The sequence below is a fragment of the Heliconius melpomene genome, chromosome 7 (genome assembly GCF_056956725.1).
Source record: "Heliconius melpomene rosina isolate 202511_hmr_F chromosome 7, ASM5695672v1, whole genome shotgun sequence".
Classification (NCBI taxonomy): domain Eukaryota; kingdom Metazoa; phylum Arthropoda; class Insecta; order Lepidoptera; family Nymphalidae; genus Heliconius; species Heliconius melpomene.
The window spans coordinates 6,998,040-7,007,847 of record NC_140395.1 but is presented as its reverse complement, the minus strand read 5'-3'; the positions used below and the strand labels follow the sequence as shown (position 1 = coordinate 7,007,847).

The 9,808-nt window shown below is 32.6% G+C and overlaps 1 protein-coding gene across 2 annotated transcripts; it reads right to left on the bottom strand.

The window, feature by feature from the left end:
* Window positions 1-453: 453 nt before the first annotated feature.
* LOC146537542 (condensin complex subunit 2-like) lies at window positions 454-7,743 on the bottom strand. Of its 2 annotated transcripts, none has more exons than XM_085187980.1 (12): window positions 7,527-7,743; window positions 6,870-7,031; window positions 6,593-6,793; window positions 5,875-6,034; window positions 5,282-5,390; window positions 4,488-4,661; window positions 3,911-4,035; window positions 3,364-3,567; window positions 2,539-2,773; window positions 1,852-2,020; window positions 1,086-1,196; window positions 454-954 (listed from the first exon to the last, which is right to left on the bottom strand). In XM_085187980.1, exons 2-12 carry the CDS (start codon window positions 6,927-6,929, stop codon window positions 634-636), a joined length of 1,869 nt encoding a protein of 622 aa, XP_085044106.1. In that variant the 5' UTR covers window positions 6,930-7,031; window positions 7,527-7,743; the 3' UTR covers window positions 454-633. The 2 variants fall into 2 exon arrangements, with proteins under 2 accessions (XP_085044106.1, XP_085044104.1); XM_085187978.1 differs by lacking the exon at window positions 7,527-7,743 and adding an exon at window positions 7,167-7,450.
* Between the last annotated feature and the right edge of the window lie 2,065 nt (window positions 7,744-9,808).

The window sequence follows — 9,808 nt, the reverse complement described above, 5'->3', positions numbered from 1 at the left end:
CTGGTCTAGAAAAGTTTTTCTTGGTTGATATTATTTATTGATGACTAATAATAAATTAATTCTACTGAAGATTATGTGTCTTAACACTAGGTTCCGAGTTGGCTTTGCAGTGAAGGTAAAAAACTATATTTTTCTGGCCCCGATTTTGGTGAACACGCTAAAATGTAAAGTTCAGTTGTAAATGTAACTCTTTATATTTATACATTTTTCACAGTTAAGGTGTTATTTCACGCTAAAGATTAAAAAAAATTCAGAAAATATATGAAAATTTAAGTGTACAGTACAGTCGATGAGTCGTGGCCGCCCTGAAGTAAGCTGTAGATTTGGTTTTAGAATTTTTCTTACATGTTATTATTTTCTTCCCTAACGAAGTACCTCACTGAACAACTCACCCCTGGGACCCTAATTTTTATACGTTTTCTATAATATTTTCCTTTATAATAAAACTCGGCCTTTTATATTATACTCTATTTGCAATAAAAGATACAAAAAACAAACACTTAAAAAATCGATACACAGCTATGACAGAATTATCAATAGTTATTAGAACGAAACTTAATTTTAGAAACATTGTGTGCGGAGTGGCGAAATAACGCCAAATTTTGTCGTTAACAGAGCTTAAAAATGATAACATCATTCCTCTGAATGGGAATTTTTAATAAGGCCTACGATGTCAAAATCTTTAAGATCATCTCTTTTCTCTAATACAAGTCCTTTTTCGTTAGCTAAATGCAATACAGATAATAAAGCTAGTGGTACACTGAGTGATTCTCGCATATTAGGCGTTAATTTATTTGGTAATCTTGAATAAATATTGGAGAAAGTAGTTGGTGTGACATCTTCCCTTTCCCCTTGTGGAGATTTTTCTGTGAGTATTTTCCAAGTACAGTGCTTTAATTGCTTCATATCGACCTTCTTCGCTCGCATCGCGTAAGGAATGAAGATTTTAGCCACCTGTTGAAGAAAATGTTAAAAAATCAAGTATTTGATTTCACTTCATTAAAAACTTTGTGGAGGGGAAGTAAACGCCGTTAAACAATGTTTGTTTAGCGAATAATAAAACAATACGTTAATCTTTAACCCACCTTTGTAGGAGGTTCCAACATATCTCCAAGCTCCTCTGATTCCGCAGTTCTCACTTGATCATGTAGAGCTCCAGCCGCAGTCGCATCCTCATTGGCCCAGTCGTCTCCATCCTTATTGAAAATTATAAATATTACACAGATTGATAAACAGATTATATGTATAATATAAAAAAAAAATTAAAATATAAGGGAGTCTATGGATTATGAAAAAGTTTTTGTACAAGTTTTTCTTAAACGAAAATGAGTAGATTACAATCAAAGAGGCAGTTGTGGCGCAGAGGCACAAGGGTGTGACGGTTGTGGGTTTGATCTCCACTTAAGGGAATGAATTATTATTTATTATTATTTTCATTTCTTCGCTCGGACACCACCGCAAAAGCCCGGTGTTGAATTCCGCCACTCAACACGCAATGCCTTGAAAAATTTGGCGAAAAGTGGGTAACGGAGTGTCTTTTCACTAGGTTTCCTCTGCTTTCCCTGCTATATTGGGACACAGCGTGAAGCTGATTGATTGACATAATTTTACATCGAGGCTGTCGCAGCGGCAGCGGGACCATTGCGGGTTTAATGTCGACACAGATGAATTACCTAATTAATTAATAATTCCATTTTTTCGCTTTGGTCACAAAAGAATAGCGCTGCTTTGCTTAACACGCCATTTCTCTAAAATAGATCAGTGCGTAGGGAACGAAGTGTTTTACCACTAGGTTCACTCTACCTATCCTGCTATACGCGAGATACGTGAACAAAAAAAACCAATACAAACCGGTACATGATTTGGGCAATATGAAGCATCATTTTCGTTATTATAATCATATTCTTTATTCTCCTCCACTGTGAGCGGCTCAGTGTTCTGTTTTTGTTCGTCTTGCTTTCGCATCATTAATACATTGCGACGTAGAAATAATTTACGAAAATGAGTTTCGTCTAGACCTCTGAAAATTATTTTATTTTAATTATAAATATATACGACTTAAAAATTAATAATATTTATATATAGATTATATGTACATTTTACATATTTTATATAAAATATAATCAATCAAGAAATTAGATGAATACAAGCTAAGGAACCAATTCAATCAATAATTATCATTCCATGTGTTGTTATTTGTTATATATTTGTTTTTTTCTTTCTACTTTTTCTATAATAATATTTTTTTGTGTAGAAAATATACATATACAGAGTGTTTTTGTCATCACCACTTTAAATGATAGCAAAGTTTTAAGAACTCTATAATTAAAACAAAAGAGATTTTGGCAAAAATGAAAAAGTTATTTTTTCAAACTAAATAAAACGTCATTTGTTAAGAATGACACCACCGCACACGCCCCATTCACGAAATCGAGTCGCAGTAGTCGTACTCGAATTTGAGTTGAAAATACTTTAAATATCTTATTATTTTGATATATAAATCAATGTATTAGTAATATGTATATAAAAATAGCATACCTATCAATAGGAGTTTTATAGTTTGCTTCATTCCATGTATGCCCAGTGGCCAAAGTCTTTCGGCTGATCATTATCTTGGCAGGTTGTGCGGGTTCGAAGTCCGGCAAATTATTATTTTTGGCGTCGAAAGCAAGGCCTGCGCCTAGAAAATCTAATTGTTTTTTTGTACGAGGTGGTTTTTTTCCTTCTGTTTTCAGTCTGCCTGTAGATTGCGATCGCTCGGACATTTTTGATGCTGTTTAAACATAAATAGCAATTATGATATTGCGTTACGATTTAATATACGAGAGTCATATTGAGAAAAAAATATATATCGAATCAGGTAGGCAGACGGAACCTAGTGTTTAATTTCCTTAGTGTTAAGAATTTATGTTGACAAATATTAAAAAAAAATAAAACAATACGCAGAGGGAATTTTGTGTTTAGACACTATATTCCCAACCCTCTACAAAACTTTATGGAGATGTTACGTGTTGGGTGACAGAATCTAATGCTTCACAAATATATAAAAATGCTCTTTCAGCTTATGTCCACAAAAAAAAAACAAAAAGACAACAGCTCAGCTATGATCTACTGAGTGGCACTAATAAAAAATAAACAAAACATTGAAGCAAAGACCCTAACCAAGCTTAGGCTTCACAGTATCTCAACAATAGCTTAAGCCAATAAAAAAAACACAGCCTGTACAACATTGCCCTATCTAGTGTAGCATCGCTTTTCCTTATCTTATACGCTCCTCAAAAGTAAAGACCCAATCAGTTCAGCCTCTACAATATCTCAAAAACAGCTTAAGCCAATAAACACAAAAAATCACATATCCCATACCACGGTCCCCCTTGAACCGCCAGTGCGAGGGCCCCGCCCACGCGGACACGATGCCGCAGTAGGAGTACTCGAGGCGCGCGTGGTGCGGAGCGCTGGGGCGCAGGTCGTTGAGCGCCGGCCGCGCGGGCACCAGACGCGCCACGCACGCCGCCAACGCCCCGTCCGCCTCCTCGTCGCTCGATATGCCCGCCAGCGGCTCATCCTCTGGAAGTATTGCATATGTTACACATAGACGGAATATGAGACGGAGCAGGCACATAAACAGCGAAATTATAAAAATAACTTATTACTCCAAAATAGGCATTGAAACTGAAATCATCTCAATGATAATAGTCACACAAATGCAATAACTCTTTAAAATATACTATAACAGTATAATATAAAGGTTAAGCGTAAATTTAATTATTAGAATAAAAAAATAATTTAATATCGATCTATGGTTTTTACTTTCAAAAATTAAATAATACATGAAATTAACAAATTTAATAATTTATATATTTTTTTAATCATTATTTATATGTACTATATATACATATTTTACACTCACCAAACAAATCATTTTGTCCCTCATCCTGAGGAATAGGTTCTACTTCAGCATTCACATCAAAAGCAAGAGCTTGCTGTGATAAGTTTAACCTATTCTCTTCAACCCAATTTGTGACTCGATTTTCACTGAAATATAAACATAGTTTTTTAGCTTTACTCTGTATCCCGCATATAGCAAGGTATAGGTATAGGTAACCTAGTACGATCGCACACTGTTCCTATGCACCACCCAATTTGAAAGACAATAAATCTTGAATGGCAAAACTTAATGCTATGCTTTGTCTTTTTACAGTAGTAGTTTTATTTACAGTACTAATAAATAAATATATATACGATAAAATGAGATTCAAAAAGAATATATAAAAACAAAAAACACATACAAATGAAGTTTTTTGACCATCCCAGAGAATGAGTGGCTTTATTGGTGATGTGGTGTGATCAACAATTTCTTATAGGATCATGGATTTAAATCCCATTACATAAACAAATTTACAAGCTTCTAAATAATTTTATCCAGTCAAATAAAATTTGTTAAAATTATTTTTTAAAAATTTACCATATTATTAAAAAATACTTACCAATCCTCAGTTTCAGGGTCCCAGTTGCTTATAGAGAAGCCAGTAAAAGGTTCACAAATATGATCAGTTTCAAGGAAAGGAGGCAGTAATTTTACAGGTATTGTTATGTTATCTTTTAATTCCAATTCTTCTGAAACATTCTCATTGATAGGTTCAAGGAATTGGTCATCAGTTCTGAAAATTGACATAAAACAATATGTATACTACTTTTCTACACATAAATTATATATGTGTACTTTTTTTTTACAAAGCAATAATGTTGAAATGTGATTATTTAATTTTTTTATATACATATATGTTTACATATTTCTTCCATATAAATAATTTTGGCCCGTTTCAGAAAGAATGTAAAATGAATTATATAGAGTACCACATTTTTTCCAATAGGACAGAAAAATATAATTTTAATTTAAACATTGCATATATGCAATGTATATTCAGGCAAGAAGGCTTGCCTTTGATATTTGTATTTTTTTTTTTTATTTAAGATGGCTATAAGTGAGGATGTCATTCTTTTTTAACGTCACACTGTATACTGCACACAGCAGGGTAAGCAGAGGGAATCTGGGAATGTAGTGTTAAGACACTTGTGTCCCCTCCTTTGCCATCAAATTCTTAAGGCATTGTGTGTTGAGTAGCAGAAATTATTGGAGTGAGGAAATGAAAATGTTAAATATTTCTTTCCTCCAAGTGTAAATTGAACCACAATTGTCGCGCTTATAGACACCCGTGTCCTGGGCCCTGACGGTCACATATAGTTATTTAATTATTTAAATTTTATATGAAAAACCAACCTCAATATTAAAGCGTAACTTTCATCATGTATCGGCAAAGTTGCATTGAAGGCTCTGTTTGATGATGTCACATCTCCAGTTGTTGCTGCCAACCTTTCAAAGAAAGGATCTGCAATAAAATAATTTTTAACCCATAAATTATAAATAACATGAAAATATATTTTTTAAAAAAGCTTTTCTGTGGTAAATGAATGTAAATAAGCTATACACATTCATTTCACACATTTCATTCTTACAAGAAAAGTTTCAATTTTCCATTTGGCAAAGATTACTATAAACAAGAATAAAAACACCAGACATGTTATTATCATAAATGTACTTTGTAATAAAAGAAAACTTTTCCTCAAAGTACACAAATGATAAGAGTGTATGGCAAAAGACTATGGTTGTAGATTTGATTCTCATTGGAAGGGAATGAATTATTTTCTTCTTCCAATGCGACAAAATAAAATCCAGGCAGGAAAAAATATATTCACACAGAATTGAGAGAACAGTCTCTTGATATAAGGTTCTCTCTGACAACTCTGCTATATATATAAAAATAATAAAATGTATATCTATCGCAAAATATTATTTTTATAAACAAAACTTACCAATACAATCATTAGCATCAAAATCTCCATTGAGTATTTCAGGGTTAGCTGCAATAGCTCCTTTAGATCTTTTCTTCTTCTTTTTAGGAGCTGCTGCATCACCCTCTGTTGGTGCATCGTCTGGACTGGCATTATCATCATCTTTCTTACCCCTCTTAGACTATATAAATTTATAAAATGACATCTTTTGATATGTGTTGTTCTTTTGTTAAGTACAAAGTCAAAATATTTTTTAGCTTCACATTGTATTCCCCACAAAGCAGGGTAGGCAAAAGGTAAGTGTTAGGAAACTTAGTGTAAAGACACTCCAATCCCATTAAGTCACTTTGTTCCCCATTTCAACTGCATTCTGGAGATGTGGCATGTTAAGTGGCTAAAATCAACACTGCACTTTGCATAATTACCAAAACAAGAAAATATTAAATATTTTGTATAATGGAGTGGAAATTGAAACCCACAACTTGTTGTGTTTACAGTTGCAGAAGTGTGCACAACAATGGGCCTCACATTTAAGTCCTAAGCATGAAATTTCAATATGTAAAGATATTTTAGCTACAACCTTTATCCTACATACAGCAGGTTAAACAGAGGAAACTTAAGTATTAAAACACTCCACTTTCCACATAATTTTCAGGACATATTGAGTGGCTGTACTCAATATTAGTAAGACATTTAAATTGTGTAATGCTTGTAAATATATATAATTTTAAATCATTACCTGAGCAGCTTTACTGAGTCCCCCAGCTATTTTAAGTACATCATAATGAATGGCATCCACTCTAAATGAGTAGATCCTGGCCGACGCATCTATTACAGTAGAAGCAGTTTGTAAATTGTCCATTCGAGCATCATGTCTCCTTAACATAGATGTCATAAAGTCAATAAGTTGCAGATTCCATGCATTGTCTTTGTTTATTTTCTAGAAAATAAAAAATATAGAATAATTTTTATTATACAAATGAATTGTCTAATTAAAGAAATAAAGAGCAACTTACATTTTCTGCATAAAGTTTTAAACATCCTTGAAAATGTTCTTTCTGTGGGGAAGACGACATAGAATCTCTACCCCTACGAGGAGAAGCTAGTGGGGTGGATGTTGCCGCCACTCGATCAGAGGCCACCAGTGATGATCGCTCCGCTTCATCATCATTACATTCCTTAAATAACGAAGGTAGTAAAAGAAATCAGTCAATATTTACTATAAAATACGCTTTAGCTTCCGATAAAGTTTCGATTATAATATTATATAATATTAACTCAGAATTACTAAAGTACTAAGATTCCTTAAATACCTCATCTTTTAATTTATTTGATCGAATTTGTGGAATTAAACTTCGCTTTCGTATTGACGAGTTGCTCCCGCCAACACTTAATCTACTAGTTGGGCTGGCGGAAGTTGATGCTATAGGACTTTCCCACATTATATCACATATATTAATCAAACTTTAGATATAGATTTATAATATTGAAAAATAAAATAATTTCTTTACTATTTTCGTACTTCTCAATTAAAACTTCCACCGTTCGTTCGTGTTATAAAATCAAAAGTCAACGGACACAATTTAGTTACAGATGTACCAAAAAAATTTGTGTGTCAAAAAAGTTATCGCAGATAATCTTAAAATTTATAATCTATGAATGTAATGTTATACCTCGCTTATACGCTTGTGAAAGCGTTGCGTTGCGAGCTTGTTGTCGATCCAAGCCAGTGTTGATTTTTGAACTCAGGTCAAAGGGAGTTTGCATCAAGCCCACGCGTGCTTACACGTTTGACGTATATTCAGTTTCACTCCTCACTCGTGAGTTAGTACCGAACGGATGTTTGGGTGTGTGATATTTTGATTATTTACATACAAATACATCACAGAGAATTGCTGCTTTTAATAAGAGTCAAGTAATAAAAAATGTACATTTATACGGACGGTAAATGAGCTAAAACATGTTTTTATATATTTTAGCTCATTCTCAGTGAATGATTTATATTATTAAGTTTTTTTAAGTACGTAAATATATAATTAGGTTTCAGAAGTGAAATATGAAAATAAAACTATACAACACTAATTTTCCAAATACAATCTTATTTATTAAAAATCTAAATAACTATAAACTGAAGTATAAATAACTAGAAACTTATATAAAACACCAACAACATTCGAAAACACATATAGGTATTTACTCAGTGTTAATTATAGCAGCTCTTTTAACCAATTCACATTATTTATTAATTAAAACATTTAAATTATTTTATAACTTGCTAATAATGATCTATTAACAACCTAGTAACAAATCACATCGACTACAACACGTGTAACCTCAAGTATGTGAGGGCCAAATATGTCTTCCCGCTTAAATTAGTAACTTTTTATAACACATGAAAAGCGCCTGCATTTTGACATTGACAGTGACATTGACACATTGCAGTGCTATATTTGACAGTTGACATATTGTAGCACAGAAGTCTCCTAAATTTATTTCGATGTGCATATTATATTTATTTCATATTACAATACAAATGTACATAGTAATATCAAAATATTACTTCTTTCAAACAACAATTAAACTGACAATGATTGATTTTCTACCGACACTTAAGATTTCTTTTGTTTTATATTATAATATTTAAATATTTTAAGCTGTAGCAGGAGCTGAAATAACTTAGACATATATGTCTGTCATGCTTGCATGTCAGAAACATACTAACACGCAAATAAAAAAAAAATTATAAGCTAATATCTCTGTAAAATATTAGATATTGCTAACCTTCTATGTTTTATTTTTTTATTTGTTATAGGTGAAGGCAATATTTTTACTGTATCTCTTTTAAACATGTGTTCTTTTATTGTGTAACATTGTTTCATTTTTTACTGTACAACCTTTTTCGTTTGTTCTTCGTACAATGTGACATTGGCAATGTGATTTTGTGCTCAACTGGCGAGCTCGAAACGCTATAATAAAACAATTTAACTGAACCACTGACGCGCTCACAAGCGTGTAGATGTTAACTCTTGTAAATGCTTGGAACTTGTCGGCGTTGCCATTTAAACATTTGTGAGCCATCACAAATGTTTAAATGGCCTATTAAAAGAGTTTAAAAATAAACACTATGACTCGCAGGCCAATAGACATAATAAAATAGGTGATGGAAGTGGTCATTTTTCAATTTTTCTTTATAAATAGAATTTGTAAATGCTACAGAAGATTTATGCTACACCACAAACTATTGCTGATTAGACCTATTTAACCAAGTAACTTGAAACCTCCTCAGTAGTCCTTACTTAGCCGCACAGGTAATTAAACCTCAAATTTCAAATTAAATTCAAATTCAAAACATTCATTACTCAAATAGACTTTACAGACACTTATGAAACGTCGGATGAACATAAAGCTAGGTCCACTGACCGACAAGAGCCGTCAAGAAACGAACAGTTGTCCTTGTCCTCCTTAATATTGAGATTACAATTTTATAGCTTAACTAGCGACCCCCTTGCGGCTTCGCCCGCTTTTACTACTGGATTATTCATATAATGTATGTTTGCAAAGCACTTAAGATAATGTGAAAATTAATTAAACCCTAATGCAACCCGTATTTTCATAATTTCAATAAGGATTTTCCAATTGTTTTACACAGCAAGGAGTTTTTAGTAGGGACCGTAATTTTAAATTTGTGCTACTAATCTTTTCAAGTACTTATTAAAATATATTTAAATGACTATTTTTAGATAGTTAAATGACTATTTTTAAACGGAAGAAATTATAAACAAAAGCCTACCTACTAATAACTACTACAAAAAATATATCGCGCTGAAATAATACATTCAACTCCAATTATCCAATACGTGCAAACACATCTAAATCTTCGTTGCTATAAAGGCAGGCGGGTTTTTTTTGCTTGTGGTTAATGCTGAAGAGGGTATTCTGTCCCTGATGAAAAGCA

What these genes read in the sequence shown, in the direction of transcription:
- LOC146537542 (XM_085187978.1), bottom strand. Translation starts at nt 7,295, where the DNA reads ATGTGGGAAAGTCCTATAGCATCAACTTCCGCCAGCCCAACTAGTAGA. An exon ending in TAAAACTTTATGCAGAAAAT is followed by an intron (nt 6,794 to 6,869) that starts GTAAGTTGCTCT and finishes TTTATTTTCTAG; the next exon opens with AAAATAAACAAAGACAATGC. An exon ending in TGATGCTAATGATTGTATTG is followed by an intron (nt 5,391 to 5,874) that starts GTAAGTTTTGTT and finishes ATTTTATTGCAG; the next exon opens with ATCCTTTCTTTGAAAGGTTG.